This window comes from Rosa rugosa, chromosome 4 (assembly GCF_958449725.1).
Source record: "Rosa rugosa chromosome 4, drRosRugo1.1, whole genome shotgun sequence".
Taxonomy (NCBI): domain Eukaryota; kingdom Viridiplantae; phylum Streptophyta; class Magnoliopsida; order Rosales; family Rosaceae; genus Rosa; species Rosa rugosa.
Genome location: NC_084823.1, coordinates 3,093,904 through 3,109,382, shown reverse-complemented (window position 1 = coordinate 3,109,382; position 15,479 = coordinate 3,093,904). Strand labels below are relative to the sequence as shown.

The 15,479-nt window shown below is 37.5% G+C and overlaps 1 protein-coding gene and 2 long non-coding RNA genes across 9 annotated transcripts; 2 read left to right on the top strand and 1 right to left on the bottom strand.

The window, feature by feature from the left end:
• The first annotated feature begins 3,996 nt into the window (after positions 1-3,996).
• LOC133743335 (uncharacterized) lies at positions 3,997-8,049 on the top strand. 3 transcript variants are annotated; one of them, XR_009863065.1, is made up of 3 exons: positions 3,997-4,328; positions 5,186-5,433; positions 7,913-8,049. It is a non-coding gene; the product is annotated as an uncharacterized LOC133743335 (long non-coding RNA). The 3 variants fall into 3 exon arrangements; XR_009863067.1 differs by having other exon boundaries at positions 3,997-4,332; XR_009863066.1 differs by having other exon boundaries at positions 3,998-4,281.
• LOC133743333 (sulfate transporter 1.3-like) lies at positions 4,866-11,010 on the bottom strand. Of its 5 annotated transcripts, XM_062171217.1 has the most exons (16): positions 10,868-11,010; positions 10,641-10,755; positions 9,364-9,482; positions 8,760-9,084; positions 8,607-8,655; positions 8,294-8,501; positions 7,997-8,171; positions 7,802-7,867; positions 7,599-7,712; positions 7,357-7,473; positions 7,119-7,245; positions 6,495-6,781; positions 6,220-6,410; positions 5,890-5,975; positions 5,709-5,785; positions 4,866-5,414 (listed from the first exon to the last, which is right to left on the bottom strand). In XM_062171217.1, exons 4-16 carry the CDS (start codon positions 9,072-9,074, stop codon positions 5,271-5,273), a joined length of 1,956 nt encoding a protein of 651 aa, XP_062027201.1. In that variant the 5' UTR covers positions 9,075-9,084; positions 9,364-9,482; positions 10,641-10,755; positions 10,868-11,010; the 3' UTR covers positions 4,866-5,270. The 5 variants fall into 5 exon arrangements, with proteins under 5 accessions (XP_062027201.1, XP_062027202.1, XP_062027200.1 ...); XM_062171218.1 differs by lacking the exon at positions 9,364-9,482; XM_062171216.1 differs by lacking the exons at positions 10,641-10,755; positions 10,868-11,010 and adding an exon at positions 9,601-9,853.
• Positions 11,011-11,436: 426 nt separating this feature from the next.
• Positions 11,437-13,919, top strand: LOC133743336 (uncharacterized). The gene is made up of 3 exons (XR_009863068.1): positions 11,437-12,925; positions 13,047-13,112; positions 13,404-13,919. It is a non-coding gene; the product is annotated as an uncharacterized LOC133743336 (long non-coding RNA).
• Positions 13,920-15,479: the final 1,560 nt, after the last annotated feature.

Sequence of the window (15,479 nt, the reverse complement as noted above, 5' to 3'; positions counted from 1 at the left end):
ACCGCAAGGACAACGTGTCTCTAGCCCCTGCGTATGGGAAGAAAATGTAGCAAATTGTAGTTAATGGCAAATATCTCTAAAAATTATTTGGTGCAATATTTAACAATCAAATGTAATGGAACCAGAGGTTTCAGTAACCCAGCTCTTTAAGCCCAAGTTAACATTTTTCTGACATGGGTGTCTTGAAAGAATCTAGGTCAATGTCTATGGCCCAAATCATATATTATCGACAAGTTCGGAATATTTTATTTAGAAAGCTAAATAAAGCCTACTTAAAGATCAAGCACTCTTGAGACAAATCTTGATAATGATTGATTTACTATTATTTATCAAGAAGATTGTGCAAGATGGGAAGATTTTGACATGCAAGCTGCAACTATTGGAAATCATTGGTTCACATTGTAGAAGGAACAATGGTTCCGGTTATTGTCAAACTTATCATATATTGGAGTTGATCAATTAAGGAAGCTATAATCATCCTTCATTTTCCTCAGTACCGGCCAGATTTATATGAATGCAATACGTGCATATCTAAGAGGCATTCAAGAGGCAATTATATTGCCTAGAAGATAACTGTCATAGAGGCAATTAATCATTGCCTTTGATATCTTATCAAGACTGAATTAGTGTCTTGATTAATTAAGCTAGGCCAATACCTGTGATCTAAAATATAACTTATTTTTATTCTTTTGAGGAGGCCATTTCACCCTTAATGGAAAGCAAATCTTGGCGGAATTAGGAGATATATTCCGGGTGAAATTGATCATGTTGAGGTTGCTTGGAAATCAAGTAAGTAGCCTATATATAAAGAGGCTAACGCGAAATCCAAGAACACAACTTATCATCTATTTAGATACAAAAGTCTTCCTGGAGCAATTATCTCAACTATGGTTGAACCCTTGAGAAGTTAAGGTCTGCCTTAACAAACCCGAGAAGCTAAGGTCTGTCCTTAGCATAACTTGTATTTCTTTTGCTTCCATTGAAAGCTCTGCCTAATGTACAACATTAGGTATTGATCTTTGTGACGCCAAAGACCAACCCAAAAGTCCTTATTCTCATAAGGCAATAGAAGAGCCTTGTGACAGGGTTGGTACTCTTCCTATCCACAAGCTTGATCATAGAAGTCAGGCCAGGGACTACCCAACAACTTGCACCCCATGATACTGATAGTTTGCAATACCTTCTTGGCAGCCAAACACCAGCTTCATCTTCCATTTTGAACTTATAAGGAACTGCAATAATCAAAAGAAAGGGTGAAGTAACCAGTTAAGTCCAACATAAGAGAACGCGGCTCATGTGCCTCTCTACGCAATAGAAACCTACGGTTTCTTGTAGATTGCAACGTCGTCCTTTGACGGTCATTTGTTCCACCGACATTGGTGCCGGGCCCTGGCGATCGTCTTGACGGCATGCTTCTTTCTTGATTAGTTTTAGGATGCAAGTTGGGCAGTGGCTCCCATACTTGTTTCCAGGCTCCAGATTCTGGTCATTTTTTGACAAGTCAATCTCTTGATTTGGGGTGTTGTCTAGTTGGCTTCTAGGCAAGTCATGGTTCATGTTATTGAGAATATGAATTCTTGATGGGAAAATGAGGATCTTGTCTATGAGTTTATAAGGATATAGGTAAATTCCATTTTTATTGTCAATTGGTTTTGGTTGATAAACCTATTACTTTATCACATGTGTGCCTACGTTGAGATCTACCTTTTGGCGCAGCTCATTCTGTTTCCAGTATGTCTCTAGTGAACCCACCGACAGATCCACATACTTCCCGAAAAATTTGGAGGAAAAAAAAAAAACCTTCTATGTATAGTGTCATCAAAACATCGTCGTCTTGATGTTGAAGCCCACCCGAAAATAATTAGGGATCGGTCTCAAGTCTCATTTCCATCACTCAATAGTGATAGAGCCCTCGTTTTTCTCTTCATTCAGGTTTCTCACTCTTGTTTTTACAGCCAATCAGCCACCACTTGTTATCTTCCAAATACTCTCGCCTCCCAGCCTCCGCTGACGACAATACAACATGATACTTCTTACATTTGTATATAACATGTATTGGAAAAAAAATTTGGGCTTTGCCCAAAAGAAGACACATGTATATGCAGGCCACCCCATTTTCGAATCTGTACCAAAGAAAATGGATAAATAATTTTACGAACTAGTTCGATAAATAATTTGACAAATAATTTTCTGATTTTTCTTTAGCTTAAATCAAAATCACTCTAAACGGACTAGTTCGATATAGAATTTTTTTAAAAAAATTTTCATCTAAAAAAGTATTTCGACGTTTTCGCTACGCGTTTTACGAAAAGGTATTTAACAAAAATGCCTTGCGGGTTTTTAGGATGTAAACTGAACATTCGGTTTATGTTTTAAAGACACGCAGCACTGTAACGTGCTCAAATGGATGAGGTGTAGTTTGGAGCGTTACATTATAGGCTACGTACGAAAAACCTTCAAATCGATTCGAGAGCTGCGCAAAAAAAGGGAAAAGAGCAAAGTAGTTAACACTTTGGTTCCATTGCTTGTCCTGCGGCGCCTCTACGCTGGTGTTGGCCTCCAGCTCCGTCGTTGTGGCTTGGGTGTGAGTGTGTGACCAACCGGGATGGTTTGTTTCCCCAGACGATGTATATGTAGGCTAGTGCAGAAGGTGGTTGCGTTCTTTTTCTTCTCGGATTGAAGTCTGGTACGGGCTGTGTTTTTGCCATCTGGAGTGCAGATGGATTTGGTTGCTCAGGATCTTCGACGAAGTGCAGATAAGTTGCTCGGGATCTTCGACAGAGTTCTATGAGATCTTGCCAGAGATCGCTTCTCTCCCTCTGATGATCTGGATTGGGTTCCTTGGAGGCTGTGCTTGGGGTTCAAAAGGACATGGATTTTCTAACTTTGGATGGTGGAGGTCAGGGGCGATGTTTGGATCGGTGGATTGCACTTGTAGCGATGGAATGGGGTTGCATATGCTCTCAGTGGGTTTGCTGGAATGGTAGTGCCAAGGAGAGATGGTTGATGTCTTTTTGGCATTTGCTCGAGTTTCCAGTGATCGCTATTCACGGTCAGATGTCGGCTCTTTCGGGAAGCGAGGTGGTTCGCGGCTACTTGGTTTTTTTTTTTTATTAGGGTTTTATTTTGGTTTAGGTTTAATCAGTCCCTAACTCCCTACTCGTTTTGAACTAGGGTTGTTTGGTTTGGTCTAGTTGTTATGCCATTGTTATGGTGTCATCTTCAGAGACTAGTTGTTTTTAATTTTGATGTTTTCTCGTTGTCAATGTAATGGAGAGTCTGCCCCTACACGTATACTGGCAGTTTTGGTATATGGTGTTGGAAGGAGATCGTCTCTTCTTTCAACAAACTCAAATTACAATAATTAATTTTTTGTGAGTCAAACTCACAATCTCCCACTTACAAATTAAAGGAACGACTAATGCAACTAGATCAAATGATACTGCGCAAGCTATGTTGATAGCTAGATATCAACTTAATTTGTACAATGTATATATCTGTTTGATGGGTATTTTCAAAGTTTGGAAATTTCTCCAATATCCTTGAAATTTTAGATTTTGGCAAAGTAGAAACATTTCTTATACATGATTATGGAGTCAATAGTATGAGTGTATATACGGCATATTAATGTTTCGATACATCAAGTAAACTAGATTTGATACTAAAATAGGCTAACTTAATATAGAATTAATTTCAGGACTCGAGATCGAGCTAAAATTTATTAATAAATAGAGTCAGTCTATCTCTCTGTGAAACCTAGTCTACTTACCATAAAACTTTCCCAATAACATCATATATACACCTTGGACAATATATATCTTCCAGGGTGCACTGTCAGCATATATGGATTCTTATACTTTTAGGCCACCATCTTATCTCTTAACAAATTAGTGCTCAATGGATCTGCCTCTTTCTGGTAATTGATACTTTATTAAAATAATTGCTTCAACTTTCTGGTACTGGTTTCGGATGAGGATCCCACTAACGTGCCCGCTTTTTAAAATGGCAATCATGCATTTAGTCGTCAGTCCTTAACCCCATTCATTCACCAATGAAGCTGGACTTATTCCTCTTTCTTATTCGGTTTTCCATTCCAACTTCCAAGTCTCCATTCTCTTCCACCTTTTATATACTCTTACACTTCTTTCTCACACATTTACAACCCCTTTTCATTTTCATCAAGCTTCTTCTACCAATTTGGTTGTAGGATGACAGAGCCAGCTGCAGCTTCTACAACTGTGAGGACGATCAGCAGATTTTTTGCAGCAAACAACTCTGCAGGTAAAGCTCGCAATTTTGTTTAGCTCAAAGGGATCCAATTTCGGAGGGTAGGTACGTTTCCTTTCAACTAGCTACATAGAATTAGAATAAGAAGATTATACATTTGGAAAAATGATATATTTTTTGTGTTATCTTGCTTCAATCTTTCTGCATGCTCACAATACTCTCCTCAAGTCTTCTACCCGACTTCCGTATCAAGGGTTCAGGCGGTGGTACTAAGAAGAAATATCTTTTCCGTTTTCCTTTTTGTTGTTCTAGCTTTGATATGTAGCTTGTGCTTAGTAAAGTAATATTCTCTCATACATGTACACACGTGTATAAATAACACACACACACACACACACACAAAGTCTTGGAGTCCAGAGATTGTATAACAGAGAAAAACAAAACAATTTCATATACATCTATGATCTATGCTTTCCAAGTAAAACCACAAAACTGCATTTATCAACTAAAAATACAAAATTCTGCATTTCGTCATGGATACAAAACAAGCTTTTGGGATGTTGAAAACTACTTATACAGAGAAATATGGTAATACAGTTGAGGTTACTAGTTTATAGAGAGAGAGAGAGAGAGAGAGAGAGAGAAGTTAAATTCTCATTCTATGCATATATCTGTAATTTAAACACCCTTACAGTTATCATAGTGCGCACCATTGTGCATCTTTTTATGTCTTCTTAAGAGAGAGAGAGAGAGTCGAGAGTTAAATTCTCATTCTATGCACATATCTGTAATTTAAACACCCTTACAGTTATCATAGTGCGCACCATTGCGCATCTTTTTATGTCCTCTTTTCTTTTTTACTTGGACTGGACCCAGGAGGCATGCGCTCTCACTTAAACCACTTTCATAATTGGCTTCCCCACCATCACCAACTGATTAAACTGGACCTGTTATGCAGGTCCCTTTCTATTTTCAACAATGCTGCATACTTGTTTTGGCAATCCCATTTCTCTCAATACAACCATTTCCAATAGTGTTCATCCTCAAGCTTCTTCCACCAATTTTGGTGAACAGGATGAGACAGCTTCTGCAACCGTGAGAAAAATTCTGTCTTCACCGATCAAGTTTGCAACATGGGATGCATGAAGCTTATTGATCACCACTGGACCGGGATTTGCAAGAACAAGCTGCGCATGAAACTTGGAGGTAAGAAACTTTGAAGAATTTCAATTATCACATACAATAGCATTGTTTTTTTTTTTTCGTTAAGAGAAGTTGAAGATATAAGATATCTTTTCAGCATGGACAGAAATGTTCTCTTGCAAGTTTCCACACCGTGAATGTAGACCTTAGAGGTTTAGATTAGGTCGAATTTTCTCTAAAAGTTTGTGCTCCCAGATTGACAGTCTAACAATTAACATGCCACATATCTGGTGAGTGGTGACTGAGAGGAAATTGCCATTAAGCGTGAATGTATATACCTGAATGTCTCTCTTTTGGAGACTCCTATGCAACTCTTCCAGGGCATGAATGCCACTTGTGTCGATGTCAGTCACGGCTGCAACAAACACAAGACAGCATGATCAATGAGTTTAGATGAGATCAAAAGTACTGAATCAGTTGGCAATCTGGTTTTGAAGTGTTGGTAAAAGAACTGCTTACGTGACATTTCAACTATTAAAAACTCAATGTTTGGTAGGTAGGCTGCTTTTAGCTGCTCTTCCTCATCCGCCAGCCATCTCAATATCCTGCAAGGAAGTAAAACTTGAGTTAGGACTAAGAAACAAATCAGCTTATTTCTAGGCATGAGGCCATATAGACTACTAGAAACTAACACAATTAGTTACTTATAGAGTCAACTGTTTCTCATCTTCTTCTGTACAGTTGGCTTTCCACCAGTAGAATTACCATACATCTAAATCCTCTCAATCATAATTTGTTCTCATAGTAATGGTCAGCTATCGATTTAAGGAAATTAGAGAGCATCTGTACCTCTCCTTAATGTAATTGGAGTTGGAGAAGTAAATCGCAGAATCCACTCGTACAATCATAACACCCGGAACCTTGGTTGCTTCTGGATATTGTTGGATGTTTCTATACACAGTTGTGCTAGGAATCTTCCCGAGCAATGCAGTCCGTGGCCTGGTGACTTGTAAGAGAATTTTAGCAAAGGATATTGAGACCTGGATGGAAACATAAGTTAGGTTACTGATCTCTACATGATAGTATTGGAATGTAAGGTAGTAGTTGACAATCAGGATTTATACCGCAATTAAGAGGCCTATCTCAACAGATACAAAGATCACTCCAAAGAAGGCCCCCATGCAAGCGACAAAATCAAATTTATCAATCTTCCATATGAGGATTGCTGCTTGGAAGTCGATTAGGTTGATCACAGCAGATATAATGATGGCAGCAAGAATGGCATTTGGGGTATACTTGAAAAGAGGAGTAATGAATTGCAAGGTTAGGAAAACAACAATGGACATAATGATGTTAGAGACTGCAGTTTGGCAACCAGCCATGTAGTTGACTGCCGAGCGAGAGAATGAACCTACAAATATGAGCAAATATAATTAGTTTTCTTTCATGTTATAAGTCAGATGTCCCTAATCCCTAAACCCTAAGACCCCGAAGAGTGTCACCTAAGTACCTAACCACCAAGTTGATAGGTTTTAATCTTGGCATGTAATTATGCAGTAATTCTAATCTATCCTCAAATTTTTATTAAGATCTTTAGGTACAAATGGACATTTGATTGTCCATCTTTTGCCAAAAAAATAAGCTCCATGGCTGCTAACTACGGGAATAGATCATTATCTAGCATAAAATGTTTATTTCTAACTACTGTTGCACATCATTGTTCAAATAATATGCTCTTTTCTTCTCACCTGTCGCCACATAGCAGGAAGTGAATGAGCCAAATATATTCATTGTTCCCATAGCCACCATTTCTTTGTTTCCATCTAGTTGGTAGTCCTTCATGCCAGCAAAAGTTCTTCCAATTGCTATAGCTTCCTGATAATTCACATCAATAAGAGAGAAGTAGAATTTACAAAGGGTTTAGATGCATGTAAGTGATATTAATTCTAAACTGGATAAGAAGAAACGGGTTGTAAGATTACTTACTGTCAATGCTATCATGCCAGCCACAACGCCAATCTTAAAACCCTTTGCGACATAGTCACCAGTGAAAAATATTTGCTTCACAGATGAAGGATTGATTCCTTTTTCTATATACCTCACCTTCATACATAGACAAGCAGTTAGTACTTCTGCTGATAGCTGCTATCACCCTTTACAACCTCATTTAAAAGTACTATAGTAGTAGAAAACAGGATAAAGAAAATATCATAACATAAAGTGCTTACAATCTCAACCCCTTGCTTGTCTGCACGAGTTATGTATACAAAGAAAGTGGAAAGAACAACGGATATCAGCGGTGCAATTGCCGGAACCCAAAAGAACTTCTTGTTCTTCTTTCCCTGTTCCCCAAATCATGTAACAGTCAGACAAGAATCAACATGCGTAAATCATAGTTGGGAAGTAATGGTAAGGTGTTGGGGATTCTTACAATATATTTGGCAACTATCAAAAATGTTAAAAATGATGCTCCGATGACTATTGTCTGCCAGTTCCACTGCAAAATTTTTGAAATACGTGAATCAGTATTTTGATATTGCAGGTTTCAGACCCAATATAGAAGAAATAGACACAAGTGGAGGAAAAGCACATGGACAAATGAGATGGAGAGGTACATATAACTTACTCCATGATGAGCTGAGTCAAAAACTGAGTTTAATACAGAGATTATATCAGTTTTCTTTGTGAACTTTTTTATTCCGAGAAAACCTTTGAGCTGTTGGAGGGCAATTGTGATGGCAGCTCCACCCATAAAACCAACAATGGCAGCATGAGATAGGAAATCAATCAAGAATCCCAACCTGATAGCCAAAAAAAAAAATTAAAAAAATAGTTCATTGTTAATACATGGAACAGAAAGATAAAATACCCTGAGGTAGAATAAGACTTACGGTAAAACCATTTAAGAAAAGTAATCAATTACCTCAAAATTCCAAGGGTGGCTTGGGTGATCCCTGCAAAAAAGGTAGCCGTGAATGCCAGACGCAGGTAATCTTCTGGGTTAGTAGTGTAGTCAATCTCATTCCGGAGCAGGGTACCCAACAGGAGAGACACCACTGCCACAGGTCCGATGGCAATATCTCTTGAGCTACCCATTACAGCATAGATCAAAGGTGGAACGAAGCTGGAGTCTGAAAAGGTTTAGACCAACAGATGACAAGTCTCAGTCTAACCACAAGATCGAACAAAAGCAGTTATAACCAATGAAGGTACTGTTGAGTAGCATAGATACTTACAGAGTCCATATTGGGGAGCCAAATTTGCAAGCTTTGCATATCCGATATCCTGATTTTCCAATTGAGAAAATGATAAGAGCTATGAACACATAAATGTCCTATACATCTATTTAACTTTCTATCCATGCATGATCTAATAAGCTGCTACGTTACCTGAGGAATGCAGAGACTAGCAATAGTCAGTCCAGCAATTAAGTCCCCCCTAAACTTTGATAGGTTGTAATTTCTCCCCCATTCAAGTATGGGGAAAATGGCCTGCATGCCAAGGACAAGCTTCCGTGACTTTGGTTGATGCTTGAAGGACCGTAGAGGATCGTCAGAAAAGAATGTTTCTTTCACAGTGTTCATGAACTCCTTAAAGAGCTTTTGCTTTGGGGGAACTCCCACTTTGTGAATATACGTTCCACCCTGTGAATCATCCATCTCTTTAGTATCAAGGTCCTCGTTGCTTGAATGAACTGAAGCCATGTATAGTCACCTGTAATGCATGAAAAGGCAAAACAAATCAGTCACCTGACTTACCAGAACAAACTGATTCTTATTACAAAATGAGTGATAAAACAGAAATAAACGACCATGAGTAGGCTATAATTTCATACAGAATGTATTTCCACACCATCTACCTTCAAAGATTTAAGGTTCACTAATCAACTAGTAGATAGGGATATTGGTCTGAGTGAACATGCATTCAGTTCAAATAAGATAACATAATACAACTTTTCAGCGAAAAGTGATAGTTGTAGAGACTGAATCTAACCGAATAAAACGAAGGGATGCTTGAGAAGGTTTGCACAAACAATTCTTTGAGGCTTACGTGAATGCTGAAGGAAGCTAGGAAGCTCTTATATAAGCACCTCAAAAGGAATTCTAGTCAAGCTTTTCAACATGAAAGAGAGAAGCATAAAAAAGCATAGTTATTAAGGTGTGAATCTGGATATATTACAAGTCATGTACATGATTAATAAGAAATCAAGCAGAAAGTTCAATCACAAACCAGCCGACCCATGAATTGATTATTCAATCTCTGGTAGTTGAGGTCAGCGAAGTGCACATCGTCTCTTCCTTAACTACAGTGCTTAGGAGTATAATATGTTAAAGAGAGATGGTGTTGACTTCTAAGCTAGAGCAGATGGTAGCAACCAGAAAACCAGAAGAATTTATATATCTATAATATATCCTCTCTTTCTAACTTCTACAGTCTCAAATAATTATTCATTAGCCTCATTTTTCAAACCTTAAGTCCTTCTCAACCAGACACCAGTGAAGTCTATCTAGAAGTACAAGTTTTGGTTTTTAACTGGTGTCTGAAATGAAAGAAACAAAAAAACATGGAATACAATTCTTACTTAAGGTCCCAATTTGACATAGACCTCTTTTATTCCGAAACAGAAACCTATAGCCTAACTTGCTTTTCACCTAATGCGAAGAATTATGCGAGGACCACAACCAAATTTAATTGACCAAAAACAAAATGAAGCAGAATGAGGGAGTGGAAATTAAGGGTATCCATTTTTCATTACAGAAGAGGTCAAGTTGTAAAAATAAAGCAACACCTTGTTGGAGACGCTAAACGTTGAGGTTTTACAATGTTGATTGATGCTGAAATAGCAGCATCGAAGGCTTTAGCTTTAGAACTAGTGTCACACAAAAATATGCTATTCCCAAAAAAGGATTAAAAGCACACTTAAAATCTAAACCTCTGCATAAAAGCCCTTTTTGAAATACCTTAGAAGAATAGAAGCCAACTTGACCAATTCAAATTGAAATGCATAATCTTTAAACTATTTGGTTTTAGCATTAACATCACCCCCAGTATACAATTCCACTTTCACTTGAAGCCAGTTCAACAGATTAAGCAAAAGAATAAAATCAGGAACAGATGGTGATGATGTTGATATGCACAAGCAAAGACCAAGAGATATTTGTCTTTCTTCTGTTTTTTCTGGTAAATGGGTCATATCCAAATTGCATTAACATGTGTTTGGTCGAGAGGCAGAGAAGAGAATAAAGTCTAAAGAAGAGTCTAGCTCTCACCTCCTACATATGCTTCTCATGAAAGCCACTGATAGTGGGAAGTACGATCTGTCAATCTACACACCTAAACAAAAAGTCTCCCCTTTCTGAAAATCTCCACTTGAGCTCAAAGCTCCTGTACACAGAAGGCAAAAAGAACAAAATAAATAATTAAATGACACACAAAAAGGGCGCAATACTAATATTTATATACACGAAAAAGACATAACCCAGCAATGAGTTTCCACCTTCTCTTTCTTCCCACACTCGATGGTCCTCAATGTTTCAGAGAAGAAGAAAATGCTAAAAATATAAAAGGCCAGGGGGAAACCCAATTTATATACGTAAAAGGTGAAATCCTTGAACAAGTAGAAGATCGAAGAAGAAGCCCAAATCCTGTCTAGGTTCACTGTACCCCAAAATAAATCCATTATTCACACAAAGAAGCAGGCCCCCAGAAAAAGGGAAAACAAACCGCAATAAAATTAGGAACCATGTTTGGCTATTGAGGAAATCCTATGCAACAATAAAACCGAGCAGTAGCCAAAAAAGAAAATTTGTAAATCTTAAACCACCTCAACACAACAAGAATCTTAAATATTTTTCCATGAAAACTAGAAACCAAATTCACATTGGTTTTCTCAGTGAATCATTAGTAATGTGCCGGTTGAATTCTGGGAGTCGACGAGCCTTGGTGTGCGTGGTAGTTATTTACGTAAGCGCCACGGTCATCGACGACTCGCCACCACGTGCATGTTAAAAAGGTCAAAGCCGAAAAGGAGGAAAAGAATTGTATAACCTGTGTTTTCTTTGGTTGGCTAAGATTGATGTGGTGTCGTTTCAAACAAAAATATAAAGATTGAGGTGGTGGAACCCGCACAGAAGTTGAAGGAGGACGCGATTAAGGCTAGGTTCTTGATGTGGCGAACAGTGACGCAATCGAAAACTTCTCTTTTGGAGGGGGGAGGGGCCAATTGTTTAATTTTTTTACAATAAATATTTATTATAAAATTCAAATACAAACAAATATTGAATAACAGAAAAGAAAAGAAAAACTTTTTTTTTCTCTTCATTTTCGAAGCCATATATCAAGCATGCATCAAGGTAATTATTATAATTTTCTTTTTGCAAGAATGATTAGTAGGGATGGATTCAGTACTAAACCGATTCATTTTTGTTCAAACCGTTGCCGAACCGACCTCCGTCGGTATCAGTTTTTTCAAACTGCTACCGATCCGACATAATCGGTATACCGATTGTCGGCAAGTATCCTTCGGTTTTGGGTGGATTTGCTGGCGGAGATTCATTGATGTTGGAGATGAGGATGATCTGATGATGGAATATGTTGTAATTAGAAGATCTGATGATGGAATTTATTGTAACTAGATGGCCTGATGATGATCTGTGTTAATTTGATGGGATTGGGGAGGAAGAAAAAAGATGAGAAGAAGAATAGATGAAGCAGAACTAAATGCAGAAGAAGAAGAAGAAAGGTTGAAGACCAAAAGTGACGAACGAGAGAGAGAGAGAGAGAGAGAGATTTTGTTTTGTGTTTAATCTATCACCTAAGAAGGTATAAATATAAAGTTTATACGTATTATATTGAGGGTAGCTCGTACTCCAGTGGTAGGGAGTTGAGCTGTTGTGAAAGAGGTGGGGGGTTTGAACCTTACCTCTTCCAAGGTTTTATATATTTTGTTTAATTATTCGGTATGAGGTATTGTGTACTGTATACCGACGGTATGCAATATCTCATACTGTAGCTAAGCCGAAGACGAGCCATCGGTACGGCTCAGCCGAGCTGAATTGTCGATAAGCCAAGATTTCGGCCAAACATTTAAATTATGAAAAACGTACAAGTCAACCAATAACATCATAGCATTTTTGAAAATAATTGGAGGGGGTCAGGGCCCACTCTGCTTAATGTAGTTTTCCAAATTGTTGACCATCGACCATAAGGACTTGAGATTTTTATTTGACCATAAGGACTTGAATTTTTTAATTTTATTTTTTATTTTACAGATGGCTAGAGTCAATTTAAATTATACCGAACTCTTGCTAACCCTGCGATTTTCCCCTTCAGTTTATCAATTCTCTTTTGGATAGATTATGTGTTTAGATGGGTGATTCGATGGATGAGACTAGGTCCGAAGTGCTCTTGAGCGTTAGTTTTACATCCGTATTTCCAACCCAAATCCTTATAAACACCTCTGTAAACACAGAGAGAATGGGAGAACCAAATTCATATAAATAGAAAGAGAAACAAAATTCGCAGGGATCGAGCAATCTAGCCCACCATGACAAAGGTGAGTATCATTCGATTGAACGATTTCGATTAGTTCCGTAATAGAATATGAAACTGATTAAACTTGTATAAATCTCCCTTCTTGTGTATTTCATTCCTGGGATTTGATTTCGACACCCAAGTGAGGAGTATGCTATAGTTTAATAGTCAGATGGAGGCACACCAACACCAACACCCAATCGTCTCAGGTACCATCTTCTCTTTAGCAAATGCTATTTTTAGCTTTTCATATAAATCCGTGATTTGATTTTTAAATTCATGAAATTGAAATTAATGCTGAATTGCATCTCATTTTGTTTTGGGTATTGAAATTTGCTGTTTGTTCATGATCTCTCTCTCTCTCTCTTTTTTTTTTTTTTTTTTTTTTTTAAGGTAATTGATAGGAGCATAATTATGCGATAATAATGTTGTTAATTCTCATATTTACTTTGTTAGTTTATCTTATTTTCTGGTTAATTTAGTTGTTTTATGTTTATTAGGTTTTCCGAAGCAAGGAAAGAAATAAGAGAAAAATGAAGGAGATATGTGCTAATGATGGAGAATTGTGGACTCTTGATGAATCAAGGAAGCTTAAGGCAACAAGAAGAAAAAGATATTCAACAATTAATTCTCTTAGCTGCTCCTATTGGATAGAATGATGTCAATGAATCCTAAATCAATCAGAACATTAACCAAGGAGCTTTCCGTTGAAGCCAAGGAGTTAGAGTCCCAAAAGGAAAGAAGAAAAGTGTTACAAACTGAATAAAATCTCTCCTTGGACGTTCAAGAAACCTACCATCTCACATACGAAGAAGCAGAGACGCACCAGAGCTCAAGAAGAAGCAAGACTGCAAAACCACACTCTAGAAACGATCGATCGCTGCTTTCCAGAGATCGATCACTGATCCGTATTTCCCAATTTTCTGATTTTTGTTGTCTTCTTTTCCCATGAACTCCTTTGTGTTCTTGACTCCCATTATGTGTAACTAAATTTCCGGTAGTTAGGGGGCAGTTGAAGCCCCTAGACATGATCCATAACATGCTTTGACATTCAATTTGTTTTCCAATTAATAAAGTTGAGGTTTTGTTTACCGATTTCTCATTGATGAATTCTATGTTTGTATGCTTTGGAGGCCTACTTAGTATGCATGCTAGGGTTCTAATACTTTGATTGTTGATGCCTAGATCAATAGTTGGATTCCTCAAATTATCTAGAGAAGTAATTGGTAGTTTTCACTAGCAAGTCAACAAAACCCTAGGTTTAGCGAGGCGCTAAGTTATTTGCGATGCCTAGTGATTTCTCAAACTCTTTTCAAACTTAATGATCTCTGCATGTTTAATTTAATAAACGTACCTTTAGGTTGCATTGTTTGGGAATAGTCTAGGTGTAGAGCACTTCCTGCCTAGCGTACAAAGTAAGAAAGAGTAATAGGTTGTGTTCAAGAGTACCGAGCCAACCTGAGCGTCTTCAACTAAGTTAATTAGTAGTAAATTGGCCAAAGTGTGTTGTGTGTGATTGTTGGGGGTGGATACTTCCTTCCTAGCTAGTTTCATCATCTCGATATCAACCAATCTCAAATCTGTTTCAGTTTCGTTTTTCTCTCTGTTCTCTGTTTTTCTGTATTTTATTTTCATAGTAAACGAAATCCAAAAATTCCCAAATTTTGTGTGCTAGACGCCTTGTGTGTCTAGTACGTCTCTGCAAATGTCATATTTTTCTGGGTTGTTTTGATTAGGTTTTTAGTTTATTTTTCAACTGCTGCTTAGTAGGAACTGCAGTCACGTTTTTGTGACTGTTGTTGAAGCATTTAGTTTAACTTAATCCTCTGTGGGAGACCCTTATTTCTCTACACTACAATCGATATATTTGCAAGAGAATAAGGAAAATCAAAACTTTAAATTTAGCTATCAGTAATTAATGGAACAGATTAACAATAAAAGGATAGAAGTAGGATTCTACTGAGCATAACTAAACTCATTTCAACTAAGCATTATACTCCAATAAAACAAATACTAGAATCCCAAACAAGTTTTGTACCGTATTCTTTGATATGTGCCACAAACATAACCGATGGCGTATCTTAGGAAAGACCTCCTCAATGGCATTTTCTATTGCCTGACATCAATTAGTGAAGATAGTCTTGGGTCTCTTACCTTCCATTGTTTCTAAAAAATATTTCGAATAACTAAATAAATGAAGCAGTCGTCTCATCTAGCAAAAATACACAACCAAGCAATACATTTTCCAATGGTGGTTAACCCCAATGAAAGGAGTACAAATCATGTTATACTTATTGGTTCGGTAAGTAGTATCAATACTACTACATCCCCAAAGCATTAAAAGTCAGTTTTCGGCTTTCCATCTCTCCAAAAAAAGTTTGTCATTCGATTCTTGATCCACTTGCATGGTGTAGAAAAACATAGGATCTTCAATTCGCTTTCTCTTGAATAAATTGATCAAGATTTGAGCATCCCCTGCTTCAAGCATAATCATTCTTTCTCTGCTTACAAAATTATAACAATCAGTCTTTGTAAATCCAACATTTTGAGATCCCCCAACTTCTTCTGCTAAATAT

Coding starts and splice junctions, on each gene's coding strand:
- LOC133743333 (XM_062171217.1), bottom strand. CDS start 9,074: ATGGCTTCAGTTCATTCAAGCAACGAGGACCTTGATACTAAAGAGATG. Junction 7,474..7,598: donor ACAAGCAAGGGGTTGAGATT/GTAAGCACTTTA, acceptor CTATGTATGAAG/GTGAGGTATATAGAAAAAGG. Junction 5,415..5,708: donor TCCAAAAGAGAGACATTCAG/GTATATACATTC, acceptor TTTCATGCGCAG/CTTGTTCTTGCAAATCCCGG.